The sequence below is a fragment of the Nycticebus coucang genome, chromosome 18 (assembly GCF_027406575.1).
Source record: "Nycticebus coucang isolate mNycCou1 chromosome 18, mNycCou1.pri, whole genome shotgun sequence".
NCBI lineage: Eukaryota > Metazoa > Chordata > Mammalia > Primates > Lorisidae > Nycticebus > Nycticebus coucang.
This window is the reverse complement of record NC_069797.1, coordinates 5,956,439-5,973,462: the sequence shown is the minus strand read 5'-3', so window position 1 is coordinate 5,973,462 and position 17,024 is coordinate 5,956,439. Positions and strand designations below refer to the sequence as shown.

General features: G+C 46.7%; 1 protein-coding gene across 1 annotated transcript in view; it reads left to right on the top strand.

Moving 5' to 3' along the window:
* The window catches only part of LOC128570630 (sorting nexin-31-like), a 76,736-nt gene that overhangs the window by 24,775 nt on the left and 34,937 nt on the right, over positions 1–17,024 (top strand). Inside the window, exon 5 of the mRNA XM_053569996.1 lies at positions 13,349–13,459. Within this exon, the coding sequence (XP_053425971.1) occupies positions 13,349–13,459 (111 nt within the window). The remainder of the gene's footprint in view (positions 1–13,348; positions 13,460–17,024) is intronic.

The window sequence follows — 17,024 nt, the reverse complement described above, 5'->3', positions numbered from 1 at the left end:
AAGACGGCTGCTGCTCTGTGCCTTGGGGCACCACTGCTTCAGTGTGGTTCGCGTCCTCTCCTCACTCCCTTGCCCCAGAGCCAGCACTGACCAGCTGCAGTTCAGGCCCTGTCCACACGCCTAGAGAAATCACCCAAGAATCTGGACTCCTGGGGGACAGGCCTCCAGACCTCAGAGTGAGAGTGGAGGGGAGTGCTGGGAGCTCAGAGTTGCAGGTAGAGAATATATATAGTTTTATACATTTTTATGCCTGGCAGGAGAATGCCATGGCACCCTAGTAGGGCAGGTAGGTCCAGTTTTTAGAGGGTCTCTCCCATGGAGTGGAGTGGGAGGACCTTTGAACTCTGCTCATTTGTCTGTGGGGCACTCTGAGCCATTCTCATGGGGGAGGGTACTCCCGTCTGCTTGGTGATGGATATTGTACCTTTTGTTTGTATCCTTGGGGTTGCAGCTTACCTCAGCAGTGTTGATGTGCGTTCTTCAACCTTCTCTCTTGGTGCAGCTCTAATCCACCAGGTTACTTGCTAAATTTCTGTCCTTTAATGCTCCTTCTGGACGGAAGCCTCTGTGGAATGCTGGCTTCAGTCAGCCATCTTGTCTCTGCCCCCCCTCCCCCGCAATGCTTCATCCTAATACAATCTTGTAGCTGCCTGGATAGGGCCAACTTAAGATTCCTCTCTCCTCCATCCATGGTTCTCCTTGCTTCAACATCAGATTTGACTTCAGGGACTAATACCCCACTGAAACAAGGTTGCTATAGTTCTCCAGCATCACATCCCTGTATAGGTTTCTTTGAGCAGAGTTCAGCCACTGCCACTCCTCCTGAGTGAAGTCCACAGTCACATCCTTGAATGACACAAAGCCTTCACATAGCATAATGTTGTTAAAGTTCATCCACATTGCAGCATTTATTAGTAGTCTGTTCCTTTTAATTACTGGATAGTATTACACCATGTGTATATATCACATGTTACTAATTTGTTCACTGTTTGACAAACACTTGCATTGTTTCCAGTTTGGACCACAAGGGCGAAAACTACTGGCCGCTGCAGATGCTCAAGCGCTGCTGAAACATGACGACCTTTACTCCAACACCAGCGTCTGATGCTCTCCTCAGAGCCAGATGCCTCTATATTCTCTTCTATACATTTTTTTGTATGTCAAACATACATACACACACACACACAGTCATATCTCATTTAACAATGAGTCAGTTGAATCTGTCTTTTGTGTTTCTGGGTCTTGTTTCCTATTCCTTTCTTTCTAGTGAGAAAGAGTACTTTCTCATGAACACTGTCCCCTAAGGCACAAGCAGTGCATTAGTCTTGTGGTAAAGCCATGAGCTGCAGCACGTGGAGTCATGATCTCATCTTCTAGAGTCTTCTGTTTACAAAGATCAGAAGCCCTTGAACTGGCCTAGTGGTTAAGAGTTCAGGTTCCAGAGAGGTAGGACCTGGATTCCAGTTTTGGCTTCCCCACTTTTGATTACTATGACTTACTGCCATTTACTTAGCCTCTTTCTTCCTCAGTTTCCCCACCTATAAAATGGAGAGAAGTACTCCTGTCTCTTGGGGTTGCTTTGAGGATTAAGTTAAGCAATATCCTTAAAGCATTTAGCGTATCTGGCACAATGTTCATACATACGAGTTTGCCATTATGGTTCTTAACCCCAGTCCCTTTTTCTCTTCCCAGCCATGCTAAGAAGTTGCTTTTTGCAAAAATGGAGTGTCTACACATCTCTTCAGCATCCCTTGCCACCAGATGGTGTCAGATGGGCCCAGAGTTGTGCTCCCAGAACTGTGGAGCCCTGCAGTTGACCACTTTGAGGCAGCTCATGTGTAGCTTGGGCCCCAAGGCACCTTGAGCCCTCCACCTCCTGCCTCACTGGCCACTGTGCTTGGCAGTCCCTCTGAAATCCCAGAGGTTCAGGTTCAGGTTCAGGACTGTTTCTTCAAAGATGGTTTTCCTTCCAAATGTTTTTTGTTTGCTTCTACTAGGAGAGCAGGACAATGGTAACTTTGCTCCTAAAGATGTTTATAAAGGACATTGATATTATGATTTTGAAAAGGACATTAAGGTTCAGTCAGGAAGATGATCCTGTGTTCATTGTGCCTGGTCCTGCTTGATCCCACTTAACTGTCTGTACACTCAAAAACTACATATCAAACAGCTACTGTGAGCCGACACCCAGTCCGCCTGCAGAGTTTGCTGTGTTGCTGGGGCACATCAATAAACGTCCCGAATGCCATGCTGTGGGGCTGTGTACTGTGATGCAGGACCGAATACTGAGGTGCAGGACCTCGTTCCAGGAGAGGGTTGGGGTTGTGCAGAGATTTCCATCCCCTCATCTGTGCTGTGGCATTAGTGGGCCCCGCCTCCTCCAGTGGCATCATGCCCACTTACCCCAGTGTGTGGTGCAAATATTGTCATTTTGGTGTGTGACTCGGTGGAAAGAGGGCTGGGAGGCAGTGTCACAGGATGAGTGTGTGACTGGGAGATGCAGTGGGGAGGGCGCCCTGGTCTGGTGTTTGAAAGGGTGGGCGGGTAGGCAAGATCATATACTCTAGCTGGTTCCCCCCACCCCCATTTGGGGAAAATTAAACATAATATCTGAAACTCCGGGCCTCACACAGACTTGGGCCAAATACCAGGAATGGATTAGTTTGGGCGATGCTGGACTGATATTGGTGAAAGGGAAGCAGGAGCCACTTTTTATTGGGGGTGAGTGTCTGCTCCCATTGCCATCAGACTCTTTACCACCCCTCTCCAGGGCCAGAGTGATTTCCTGGCAGTTAGATGACACAGAAGATGTGGCAGAGACGTGGCTGGCTTGACTTGCAGCCTGACTGCTCCAGCAGGGTTGTCGGGAGGCTGGGATCAGCCAGACCATGAAGGGAGCCCCAGGAGTAGAGACGTGGCTGGCTTGACTTGTAGCCTGACTGCTCCAGCAGGGCTGTTGGGAGGCTGGGATGAGCCAGACCATGAAGGGAGCCCCAGGAGCAGAGATTGGGCAGTTTCCCCACCTGGCTGTTTTCACTATGGTGGCTAAGTGCAGGGGCTCACAGTTTCCAAATGGTTCCCCTGCCCCAGGCCTGGCTCTCCAGCGAGTCCTAGAGCATCTTCCTGCTCCTGGGAAAGGGCACACTGTATTAAAGGCATGACTCCATGTGACCTTCCAGGAGGCTCCTAAGGAAAGCCTTTATTGAAGACAGCCAAAGCCAACGTACATCCAATAAGAAGAGGGTTTTGGCCCAAGAAGGGGCTGGTAGTCTGTGTAAGACCCAGCGTTTGAGGCACAATATCACATTTATTCCTCACAACTTGAGGGATGTGCTATTAGTATACCTTTTGGGGGTTAAGCAACTTGTCCAAGGACACACAGCAAAGAAGCAGAGGAGCTGGGGTCTAACCCCAGGAGCTTGGACTCAGCTCCCCACTGCATGGATGGTGGGAGTGATTTCCAGAGTGTTGGTAGCCCACCCACCATGGTGTTACGTCAATCCCTCTTGTTTGTGTATCAAGGACCCCCCTGACTTACTCTGCTCTAGAGTTTTGCTCTTTGGTCACTTTAGAGATAAAGAGATTTGAAAAGGGAAAATCAAAGTCTAGACTAAAGACTTTTTTATCTTCCTGCTTCTTAACTACAATATTCTAGGGCCCCACATGAAGCAACACGTTTGGGAAAAAGACTAAGAAGCCATTTGGAGTGGCTTTTGTGTACCTGGGAAGTTGGGGGCAATTTATTTACTTAGGAAGTTTTGTCTAGCTATGTCTATGTTTGGGGTTCTGGGAAGTGACTTTCCCCCCTATTTCCTCTGTCTCTCTCTTGGTTTTGTGTTCTATAAAATGTAGGTAGTGATAATATTTTATTTTCCTCTACTGTTTTATTTTTTTTTTTTGAGACAGATTCTCACTTTGTCACCCTTGGTAAAGTGCTGCAGCATCACAGCTCACAGCAACATCAAAGTCTTGGGCTCAAGAGGTCCTCTTGCCTCAGCCTCCCAAGTAGCTTGGACTATAGGTGCCCACCACAACACCCAGCAAGTTTTTATTTATTTATTTATTTATTTTTGTAGAGACAGAGTCTCACTTTATGGCCCTCAGTAGAGTGCCGTGGCCTCACACAGCTCACAGCAACCTCCAACTCCTGGGCTTAAGCGATTCTCTTGCCTCAGCCTCCCAAGTAGCTGGGACTACAGGCGCCCGCCACAACGCCCGGCTGTTTTTTGGTTGCAGTTTGGCCGGGGCCGGGTTTGAACCCGCCACCCTCGGCATATGGGGCCGGCGCCTTACCGACTGAGCCATAGGCGCCGCCCCCAGCAAGTTTTTAGTACAGATGGGGTCTTGCTTTTGCTCAGGCTCGTCTGGAACTCCTGAGATCAAGCAATCCATCTGCCTTGGCCATGCAGAGTACTGGGATTACAGGTGTGAGCCATGATACCTGGCTCAATACCCCAATTTCCTGTTAAAAGTACCTCGCTTTTTCTTTATAGAGAAATGATTAAGGCCGATCACTTCATGTGATGGAAGTTTAGGGGTTGTTGAGCACACAAGTGGATTTTCTTGGGCATAAACCTTAGGTTTTATAGCTATAGGTATAAGCATCTTGGCCATCAGGCATCCTCCACCTCAGAGCAGAATATCAACAAAGCACGATTATCTTCCTGAGAAATACCAAGATTTCTCCGGTTGTTAAATTCAATTTGAAAGGAGCACATGTTTTTAAAATATGTTAAAGACGCCCATATGATTGTAAGATTTTGAGGTCTCTTAAGAATGAAGGCAGTTTTCTCAGTATTCTAGAGTGGATTTTGATTTTCTCCCTGGTACCACCATAAAACTAGATGGCAGTTTATTTAACTTTTTTTTTTTATATAGCCCAACTCCACTAAGTTGAACTTTTTCCCTCTAATTGGTATTTTTGATTTGAGGTTTGGTTTTTGCTTTTTTTTTTTTTTAGAGACAGGGTCTTACTCTGTTGCCTAGGCCGGAGTACAGAAGCATGATCATAGCTCACTGCAGCCTTGAACTCCTAGGCTCAAACCATCCCTCTACCTTGGCTTCCCAAAGTGCCAGGATTACAGGTGTAAGCCACAATGCCCAGCCTAATTGTGTTTTCCTATTAATTTTACATTTTATTAATTATATAAGTAATACATTAAACATTCTAATAAAATTCAAATATCACAAATAGAGCCAAATTCTTCTTTGGTTACCACTCCAAACCAATGTTTCATCTATTTTGCACTTGCTTTTATCTCATCACATAAACATCTTTTGATGCTAACATTTCTCCTCTTTGTGTTATTATTCTACAAATTTTTTTAATCAAAGAAAAATGCAGGATTTTAGAAGTAAAAAGTGCAAAAAGGAATTATAATAGTCCTCAGATCTCTCAAAGCAAGGACTTTGCAATCTTTTAGCTTTTTCTTCAGGCATCTAAAAATATGGAGGTTAATTACATATGCTTTTCTTTCCTTCTTTTATTTTTTTTCTGGAGACAGGGTCTTGCTATGCCACCCAGGCTAGACTAAACTCCTGGGTTCAAGCTATCCTCCTGCTTCAGCCTCTGAAGTAGCTGCGTCTGCAGGGCTATGACATAGCATCTGGCCATTACTCCTCAATTTTGAAACACTGCCCACTGACTGTTAAAGGGAATAATGATTTCAAGTTTCTTTCTTTCTTTTTTTTTTTTTTTTGTAGAGACAGAGTTTCACTTTATGGCCCTCGGTAGAGTGCCGTGGCGTCACACAGCTCACAGCAACCTCCAACTCCTGGGCTTAGGCGATTCTCCTGCCTCAGCCTCCCGAGTAGCTGGGACTACAGGCACCCGCCACAAGGCCCAGCTATTTTTTTTTGTTGTTGTTGTTGCACTTTGGCCGGGGCTGGGTTTGAACCCGCCACCCTCGGTATATGGCGCTGGTGCCCCGCTCACTGAGCCACAGGCGCCGCCTGATTTCAACTTTCTTATTTCACCTCTTCTATGTCTCCCTTCTCCCTAACTTTGTGGATGTCACAATTTTTAAAAATTAAATCCTTGGTTACTATATAATTATTATATAATATGGAAATATTTTTTACTGCACAGATAAATAATGTCTGTGGTTACCTTGAACATCTATTGTTTTCCTCAAGTTAAAACTGTATCACTTAGGAAAAAAAAATTCAGTCTTCCTAAAACATATTACTAACTCTTTCTGTACCTACAGCAATGCTGAAAACAGAATTTTCTCCATAGTCAGGTCAGATTCTTTTCCTTAGAGATGGTACATCCAGAGTCTCTGTCTTGGTTGTTTAGGCTCAGGGAGATTGGAGTCTGTTTGCCTGATGGTGGGCAGGAGAGACCTTGGTAATCAATTAATCAATGGTCCAAGTCCTTGAGGAAGGAGGTTTGGACTTGATCTGTGATGCAGCAGAGAAAGGGCACCTCTTAAATTCAATGTAAGGCAAAGAGAAAAATTGTACTAGGCTGGAAGCATGGTCCAAGCTTAGATGATGAGCGGAAGGAGAGTAAGCTCCCACTTGATGCTTTCTCTGTGACTTGTAGGAGGTGAGGTTAAAGGGTGGGAATGAGGGAGGTAGTAGTCATGGTGGAATCTTGGGGAAAGCAGAGAAGGTTGCAATAGAATGTGAGTCAGAATTCCACTGGGCAAGGCAACATGTAGCACGTACTCTAGAGAGAAGGAGGAAGGAAAGTGAGGACCATTTGTTTCATCCTCAGCAATGGTGATGGGTTAGTGGTCTTTAACCTTTTGCCTCTCTTATGGAGATTTTTCACAGAAAGGAGGTTACCTCAACCAAAACCAGTGTTGCGATGTCAAAACAGATCATTGGAGACCTCTGAAGTATCTGTAAAATAAGTATGCAGTGATGAGCTAGAGAGAGAGACTGTATATCAACGATCCATTTGTTGTTTTTTGAGACAGAGTCTCACTCAGTTACCCTGGTGTTGAGTGTTGTGGCGTCACAGCTCACAGCAACCTCAAACTCTTTGGCTCAAGTGATCCTCTTATCTCAGCCTCTGAAGTAGGTGAGACTACCAGTGCTCACCACAGCACCCGGCTATTTTTAGAGACAGAGTCTCATTCCTGCTCAGGCTGGTCTCCAACTCCTAAGCTCAGGCAATCCACCTGCCTCGGCCTCCCAGGGTGCTAGGATTACAGGTGTGAGCCACCACGCCCAGCCTCAATGATCCATTTTTAATGCTCTGTTTTAGATGTCACTATGCTGGTTCTTTTTATCTTCTCACTTGATAATTTTGAGAAATATGGCACCAAGATTATTAAATGTCTATTGGTGCAGAGTACTGTTCAAAATAAAATCAACACATAACGCTAGTCTGAAGATGCTTATCATCTAAACAGCCATCCCACTTGGCTTTAAACAAATGAAGTATAAAAAAGCCATGAGCATTCAATAAATAGACATTTAGAGTGGATAAGGTGAGCTCCACTGCTTCCATTATGAGTCAGGATTTTCTCTCTCTCTCTCTTTTCTTTTGAGATAGGGTCTCACTATGTTGCCATCAGTAGAGTGCCATGGTGTCACAGCTCACAGCAACCTCGAACTCTTGTGCTTAAGCGATTCTCTTGCCTCAGCCTCCCAAGTAGAACTACAGGTGCCCACCACAACGCCCAGCTATTTTGTTGTTGTTGTTGTTGTTGTTGTTGTTGTTGCAGTTGTCATTGTTGTTTAGCAGTCCTGGGCCAGGTTCAAACCTGCCAGCCTCGGTGTATGTGGCCAGCACCCTAACCACTGTGCCGAGCAGGTCAGGCCTTTTTCAATTGTAAAGGACAAAAATCACAAGAGGGAGATTTACTCACTTGACTAAAAGGTCTCAGAAGTCTGACTGGCTCCCTCTTCCCACCCCTGCCCCAAGGCCTGCTTCCCTGTCTGATGACTTCGTTCTCACAGAGCTGCTCTCCCTGCCATGGTAAAAATGGCCTTTGCCTCAGGACTAGCTGCCTAACAGAGGGCATGTACCCCACCTTCCTTCTCCTGCTCTCTCGGGGAGGGAGAATTCCACTGGGTGAGGCAAGCTGCAGGATGTGCTAGGGAGGAAAGCGAGGGGCAGAGACCCACCAATTTGCCTCGCCCTGACCAATGGCAAAGAGTTGGGTGTCCTGTGAACAGTGTGAGGACATCAGAGAGTTTTAAGCAAGAGAGGGACATTTTTAGGTTTGTGCTTTTAAAAATCCTTCTCAGGCTGCTGTGTGGGGAGTGCTCAACAGGGGCCAGAGTGAAGCGGGGAGACCCATAGGAGGTTGGGTGGGAGTGCAGGGCAGAGGAGATGACCCGTCAGGTCTAAGGTGCTGGTGGGAGGTGGAGAGATGCAGCTGAACTCAAGAATGTTTAGGGTGTGAAGTGTGCAGGACTCAGAACTAGACCGGATGTGAGGGTTGAAAACACCCGAATATTTTCTTGACTCCTTTCTTTCCTAGTTTTTACCACTAAGTGAAATTGTTTTTTTTTTTTCTTTTTTTCTTTTTTTTGCAGTTTTTTGACCAGGGCTGGGTTTGAACCTGCCACCTCTGATATATGGGGCCAGCACCCTACTCCTTGAGCCACAGGCACCACCCTACTAAGTGAAATTGAATGTATACAATTTCCTCCTTGTTCCTACTGCTAATGACAACAAAACACTAAAGCTATCGTTTTTGTGAATGTTTGTGATGAGTGCTGCTCTAAGTCCCATATACACTATCTCCTTGAATCCTCACCTCAGCCCAAAGGGGTAGGCACTGTCACCATCCTTAGGTTAGAGCTGAAGGACTGAGGTAGAGAGAGGGGAGGTAACCCGTTCACATGAGGCCACTCTCAGTGAGTGACAGAGCTAGGCTCAGAGTCCAGGCAGTCTGCCCTGGGGGTTGTGTGTTTCCAGCCCAGTCCCTCAGTACCTGGTATAGGGATGGCCCTGCCAACTTCTCAGGGGTCTCCCCCTCCTTCAGTCTCTCTTCTGGTCTGTTTTCATGACACTGCTGAACAAATCTTCCTGCAACTTTCTCTCTATCCTTCCATTTCCCTGCTCTAGAACCACCATGGCTCCCTGTTGCCTCTTTAATCAAATCCTAGAGTCTCCAATTTCAGGGCCATCTGTAATCTCACCCACTCAGCCAATCTGATTCTGCTTCCTCACTTTTCTTTTATAGAAGAATTTAACATTTATATCATTTTAACGGTTATCATAATGTAGATATTTCATGGGCTGCTGTATGGTTTGAGTTGGGAATTGCATTAAAATGATGCTCTCCTGGCTCAGCACCCATAGCTCAGTGAGTAGAGTGCCAGCCACATACATTGAAGGTGGTGCATTCGAGTCTGGCCCGGGCCTGCTAAACAACAATGACAACTGCAACCAAAAAATAGCCAGGCATTGTGGCAGGCACCTGTAGTCCCAGCTACTTGGGAGACTGAGGCAAGAGAATTGCTTAAACCCAAGAGTTTGAGGTTGCTGTGAGCTGTGATGCTACGGCACTCTACCTACTGAGGGCGACATAGTGAGTCAAAAGAAAAGAAAGAAATAACACTCTCCTTTAGAATCTTATTAATCGAGCAATGCCATTCTTTCCAAATCATTTTGAGTTTTTCCCCTGAGGTGACACAAAACCTTTAAAGACCCAAGGCCTAGGAAACAATGTATCTGAAGAGGGACTATCTGAACAGTGGCTCTGGGGGTCAGGCTTCTCTCTGACCAGCTGTGTCTCAGCTACATACAGGGTCTTGGGGGCCCTGCTGTGGTTTGCCCTCAGTCCGTTACTGTGTTTGCAGGAAAACTAGGGAAATCTTTTAACCACCCTACCCCTTCCTGGGAAGCTCAGAGTTGAAGTGAGAGATGTGAAGAAAGCGTGGCCCAGGGTTGTATGGGGCGCTCAGGGCCTGTGCTGTGCAGGGGGAGTCCAGCGACCCTGAGTTCTGTCGAAGGGCTCTGGGTCATTCTCAAGGGCTTCTAGGAAGGGGGCTGTCCCTGCACTGGGGGCATATAGCGAAAACCTGGCAGGTAGCCCCTGTTTGCTGATAGTCCATGCTGACAGCGAGACGTCACTGGACTGCTTGAAAGTTATACACTTGGCCATCTGTAAGCAGCAAACGCACAGGCAGCAGCATAGCCATGGAGGCTTAGCTGTAGGGCAGCCCTATAATGTACCCCAAATGGTATATTTTGATAGTGAGAAGAGTGAGTGACAGGCTCATACCAAAGCCTTTCTGGGCCACCTGGGAAATATGCTCACTCTGTTCAGAACCCAGACCCTAGAGCAGGCATCCTCAAACTGTGGCCCGCGGGCCACATGAAGCGGTGTGGACTGTATTTGTTCCCGTTTTGTTTTTTACTTCAAAAGAAGATATGTGCAGTGTGCATAGGAATTTGTTCATAGTTTTTTTTTTTTTTTTTTTTTGTAGAGACAGAGTCTCACTGTACCGCCCTTGGGTAGAGTGCCGTGGCGTCACACGGCTCACAGCAACCTCTAACTCTTGGGCTTACGCGATTCTCTTGCCTCAGCCTCCCGAGCGGCTGGGACTACAGGCGCCCGCCACAACGCCCGGCTATTTTTCTGTTGCAGTTTGGCCGGGGCTGGGTTTGAACCCGCCACCCTTGGCACATGGGGCCGGCGCCCTACTCACTGAGCCACAGGCGCCGCCCTTGTTTTTTTTTTTTAACTATAGTCTGGCCCTCCAGCCATCTAAGGGACAATGAACTGGCCCCCTTTTTAAAAAGTTTGAGGACGCCTGCTCTAGAGTCATGTGAAGCCAGCCTTGAATTTTGCCTCTGCCACCAACTAGCGGCATGTCCACAGGCAACTTATTTAACCTTTGCGAATGTTTACTTCATCTGAAAAAATAGGATTAAGTGCCTCCTCGAGTTAGGAGAGTTCATTTAAGTGAACTGCTGTATGTGAAGAGTTAGCATGGGCACGCTGATCGATGTCATGATCTAGCAGTATATTTGTGTATAGTAAATACATAGGGATTATATTCATAAATGACACGTCAGGTATACACGCTGCCCAGACATGTGCATATAATATGATGCTGTTTTCAATGAACGGTTTGATTTTGGAAAACAACAGATTTCTCTTCTAAAGTAGTTAGATTTAGAATCACAAAAACTTATGTGGGAGGAATTAAAATTTAAAGGCAAAGCTTGCCCTGTGATAACAAGGTTGGGGCGGAGAAAGGCCTGTCAGTAATGTAATCACCCTTTTGAGGTGCTTGGGCAAGGTGACTGAGTTGCTGGAGCCCCTGGGGACCCTACAAAGCCCAAGGCCTAATCTGCTGCATATGTGGGTGGCCAGGTCTGAGGGAAGGGGTGGCATTGTCTGATGAGGGGAAAGGCTCTCACCTAATCAGCTTGCCTGAACTCCAACTTTGTGATCCCCAAACAATCAGCTGATTGGTCATTTGGATTTTCCTCCCCCCACTTGACACCCAAAAGTAGGTGACTTGGGCCAGATGCAAATATTCTAGTCAGTGAAAAGAGACTCCCTCCCTCCCCACCGTGTTACTGGTATTCTGGCTTCTACAGCAGTCTCGTAACACAGAGAATGATTTCACTCCTCTCCCTCTTCTCTCGAGGATGTCACCTGACTAGCACCATCCAAAGCCTAGGAGAGAAGTTAATTCTTGGTATGCAATGGAAGTCTTGGGGCATCAGAGTTTAATCTTCTCCAGGAACGTGGGATGAGAAAGCTGTGACCTCAATCAGAGATAAGCCAGTCTATGAACTGAGAGGATTCTGCTAGGGAGATGCTGAGAACCGTCTATCCCCAGAAGCCACAGACGCCCCATGAGGCCCCTTCTGGGCAGCCTTTGGCCTCTCTAGGCCACACCTCCTCTGGGGTGCCTCTCCCTGGGGTAACTGGAGCTCCACCTCAGCCCCAGGCTTCTCTGGATTCTGATGGCCTTACAATGTCTCTAGCCTGTCAACATTCCAGAGGATTTCATCCTGAGAAGTGTGCAGGTCTCCAGATTTGTCACTGTTTCTAGCACCTGTCCTTCAGGGCTGTGTGGAGCTGGGAAGTTGGGCCCTCAGCTGGGCACTCACTTGTTGGATGGGCACTTGTTTCCCCATGTTGGCCACATAGGTTGTGAGGTTAGAGTTTTTCTGTAATAAAATCATACACTACTGCATGTCGTGGTGCGGTGTGATAAAAAAAACACACTTGATCTTTGTCCCCAGTCCCTGGTTTAGAACTCCAAAAACCTGGGAATTTCCTTAGTGATAGGAATATCTTTTCTTAGTTATATAAGTGCCTTTCAACTTTCCAGAGTTTGTACTGAGTTGATTTTTGGCTGGAGGCTCCTAGTCAGCTTCAGGATAGAAACTGGTCCACTGAACACAATGAGAGGGTTGGAACTTTTAGTCTCATCCTCAGTCTCGACCTTGGAAGGGAGAAGGGCTGGAGATCGAGTTCCATCACAAAGCCAGTGCTGTAATCAGCCATGCCCCCATAATGGAACCTCCACAAAACCCCCTAAGTGGTGCAGTTTGGAGAGCCCCGGCTAGTGAACACGTGGGCACTCCACGCCCCTTTGCCCTGAGCATTTCTTCCATTTGACTGTTCCTGAGTTGCATTTGCTGTAATAAGCCAGTAAGTAAACCATTTCCCTGAGTTCTGAGTCATTCTAGCAAATTATCAAACCTGAGAAGAGGTCATGGGAATCCTTGCATTTGTGGTCAGTTGGCTGGAAGTGTGGGTAACCCAGACACCCCTTTGTAGCTGGCATCTGAAGGGGGTTGGCTTTGTGGAACTGAGTCCTTCAACTTGTGGAATCAGATGCTAACTTGGGGTAAATCATGTCAGAATTAAATTGAATTGTTGGACACCCATTTGATGCCCAAGAATTGGAGAATTAGGAGCCATGAGGAAAAGTCTTGGATGTTTAGTGTCAGAAAGAATCTAAGGATGCATCTTACAAGGGTATATGTGAAACTTGGTAAACGGCCTGTGAAGCTAGTGAATGATGCCCCAGGATTATATCAATGTACACAGCTATGATTTAATAAAAAAAAAAAAAAAGAAAGAATCTAAGATGTAAACTTTTAGGGATTCTTAGAAATATTCGAAAATGGGAGAGTTAATTCTGAAATTGTTAAGTATGTGGATGATTTTATCAAAAACTTTTGCTCCATAATGAATATTCTGGAAATAATTCAAGCTTCATGTTACTGATTTGCCTTGGCCCCTCCTCACCCCACTCTGTCTGTACCTAGGTCTCCCCTCTTCCCTGTCTGTGCCTGGGTCTGTGTACTTCGGGTGCCTGGAGAGGGATGCAGCTGGTTGTCCACTTGTGGGGCGTGAGCAGCTCTGAAGGATGGTTGGAACTTGACTTTGCTTTCCTTTGCTTACAGAACACATTTAACATCACTATCAAGAAAGCATCTCTGGATGTATTTCTGCCCAATGAAAGGAGTATTAAAGTGGAAATTCTAACATCGGATACTGCCGAAAGAGTCCTAGAGGTAAGCTTTGTCTAAATTCCAGCTCCAGAACTGAATTGGGGAATAATTTTGTTTGAAAAGCAGGGCTTAGGAAATGGTTACCTTCCAGAAGCTTCCTGCCTTTTTTTTTTGCTCTGTGGGTGACTTGTCTGCAGAGGTGCATCCCTTGGAGAACTTCTAACTTCCAGCCAGTCTACCAGAGGCTCTCTGATGTCACCCTCCTTATGGGCACCAATTTCCCAGAGATCTCCTAGGTCCCTCCTAGAACTCCTGTCACTTCCCTGAAAATGTGCACACTGCTTTATTATGGGATGCCTGCAGGGATGGGAGCAGGAAGTGGGATGAGCCTGGCTGAGTGTGAAACAGGCCATACCCAGGTGGGCTGGTGACAGTTCCTGGCAGAGGGTGACAGGGAATTTCTTTTCTTTTCTTTCTTTATTTATTTTTGAGACAGCGTCTCACTATGTTGCCCTCAGTAGACTTTCAGCTCTTGGGTTTAAGTGATTCTCTTGCCTTAGCCTCCCAAGTAACTGGGACTACAGGCACCCACCACAATGCCCGGTTATTTTTATTGTTGATGTTGTTGCTGCTGTTGTCATTGTTGTTTAGGAGGCCCAGGCTGGGTTCAAATCCGCCAGCCCCAGTGTATGTGGCTATTGCCCTAATCACTGAGCTACGGGTGCTGAGCCGACAAGAAATTTCTTGAAGTCTTCTTTTCCCCCCTAGGGAAAACTCATGAAATCAATGCCTGGTGGGTCTAATTCTGGGCTCACAGGGCCAGAGCTGAGTTTTAGTCAGCTCTCTGAGGACTGAGGGGCAGGACCCAGAGCTGCCCAGCACGTGCTGCTGTCTCACACCCACATACCGCTCCCAGGGCCAGCTCCAGGCCCTTTTCCTTTGGAGGATTTTACTTCTAATCCTCCAGAGAAATATGCAAGAAAGAATAAGAAGTTATAAACACGAAAAGTTGGAAAGTCTCTAGGACCTTTCAAAGAACAGAAAGTTCTTATGCTGGGGTTGTGGTATCTGACCCCTCAGAGCTGGGAGACCAAAGTGTTCCCACTTGGGTGCCGAGCTGCCAGGCCTGCCTTCACCTGGGCATCTGTCTCCTCTTTCCGGGCTGCCCATGCCCTCCTGGCCTCAGTGGAGTGGTTTGCATCTCCAACACTCTTTTTTTCCCCAGTCATCATAAATACCCTGCCCCACCTTTCCTCAGCTCTGTATTCTCCACATGGGGGAACAGTATCTGCAGCACCTTGTTGCTGAGACCACTTGCTAAGAAGTTCCAGGCTCCCAGTCCTCCATCCCACAAGTCCTGCTGATTCTGTATACTGGCCCTCCCTCATACTTACAGCCTCTCCATTTCCTCCTCTCCCTCCCCGGGGCCCAACCTCAGCTCCACCCTCAACATTTTTTACCTATATTTCTGTAGCTGCCCATCAATAGTTTCTTTGCTTTCAGTCTTGCCAATCTCTTCTGCAGATTTCCAGAATAATTTTTCTAAAAAGCATCCAAAGCCCTTGATGCTTTATGGAGTTTGCACTCAAAATAAAAAGCACAGAAACACAGTTCCCTAGATTGCCAAGGACCTGCAAAGTGGGTTACAGTCACATAAACGAAGCAATAGGAGGTGAGCTCAACAAATGCAGATGCATCTGGGCCCAGGCAGGTCACTCAGTGGTGCTGCTGCAGGACGGAAGATAATTTGGAAATGGTTGGGACTCTGCAGAGTCAGGAGCACCTGTCCTGCCTGCAGGCATCTTTGTGGACATGTTTTCACCCTGGGCTCGCTGGCCCAACCAGACACCTGCAGGTGAAGGTAGAAGTGTTGGTTTGGGGTCCTATCTTCTGGGTTTAGGATGAACCTTGGATTCAGATAACAACTATGCACCACACAATGATGTTTCAGTCAATTCTGGATGGTGATCCCATGAAATTATAGTGTAATATTTCTCTTGTACCTTTTCTATATTTAGATACACAAATACCGTTGTGTTATAATGGCCTACATTCGTCAGCACAGTAATGTGCTGTGTAGGTTTGTAGCCTAGGAGCAATAGGCCTGCCATATAGCCTGGGTGTGTAGTAGGCTAGACCAGGCTTGTGTCAGTTTACTCTGTGATGTTCACCCAACCATGAAATGGCCGAGTGACGGATTTCTCAGCACATATCCATGTAGTTAAGTGATGCAGGACTGTGTTGTGCTGCCCCGGTAGAGGCTGTGTGAGTTTGGGTAAGTTACTTTACCTAAAGACAAGGTCTAAGTAATTATTGAAATGGTTCATGTTCTATAAATGCAGTTATTGGTCATTACTGGTGATGGTGTTGGTATCAGAGGGAGCACTGAACAATACCGAGTGGGGCAGTCCCTCTGGATTCCACAGTACCCCTGTTCTGTCCATTTCCCTTGAAACTAATAGCTCGCATTTGCTGAGGCACACTTGTGGTCTTAGAGAAAATGAGCTTTCCTTCTGCACTGGCTTGTGAGAAACTCAAGCCTGAGATCAGGTAAGTTTCACTGGAGGTTCTACCCTGGAAGTGGTAAGTTCCCATAAAAGGTAAAGGGAGCACTTGGCCAGCTACGGATGTGAAGTTCCTTCCCAGGGCTGGCAAATTCTCTGGCTTCTTCGGCACACCAGCTGCCATTCCCACGTTGCTCCCTCGGGTTTGCCTCAGCCCATCCGGACTTTTCCTTTCTCATGAGCTCACAGGGCCAGTAGCAGGCTATGTCCTGGGGCTGCTCCGAGTTACTGAGGGTGCTTGTGTTCCCGAGTTTCGATTACCGTGAACACTGTGAAGAGAGAAAATATTATTGTCTCTTTTGCTGATGCTCACTGCTCACAAAAGGAAGTTTTATATTTACATCTGTATAAATTCTAAAAAGCTTCTCTGTTCTTTTTTTCTTTCTCTTTTTTTTTTTTTTTGATCCCACTCTTCTTTATCTGCTGCCTTGGTATATTTTTCGCCAAATGGATGAAAAAAGAGAGAGATAGGATTGCAGTGGACAGGGCCAGATTTACAGTAGGAAAGAAGTCTTTCCTACACAATACCTACCACACAGTCACCCCATGCAAGGAAGAGCGCCTGTGTTTTGCTCCTGGGTGTTTTGCAAGGGTGTGTGTGGGGAGTGGGGGGAAGAATGACAGAAGGAGAATGGGAATCACGTCGTTGAGTGAAAGGTGTGAAACTATTCCTGAGCTGTTCTTTATTTTCAAAGCCACGGCTGAGAACACCCACTCATACCAGCCACCTAGTCTGACTGCCTGCTGGGTAATTTGCAGATCTCTGACAAGAAAAGTGCCCCTTTGAGCCTGGTGTTTGTACAACTGCCACCCAGAGAGCTGAGAGCCGTGGTTAGAGCAGTGCTCCTGTGCAGTGCTGGGGAGGCAAGCCCAGGTGTGGTACAGAGGTGGCTCAGTAAGCTAAGACTGGGAGAGCAAGGAAAATTTGAGAGCCCAGTCTTCAAGAGGGGCCAGGCTGGGGGAGGGGGGAGGTGAGATAGCCTGTGGACATGTGGAAGATCCTCTTACAGTCTGAAGACCAGATGGTAGAAATGAAACCATTGGTGTCAAAATGAAAGCCGTTT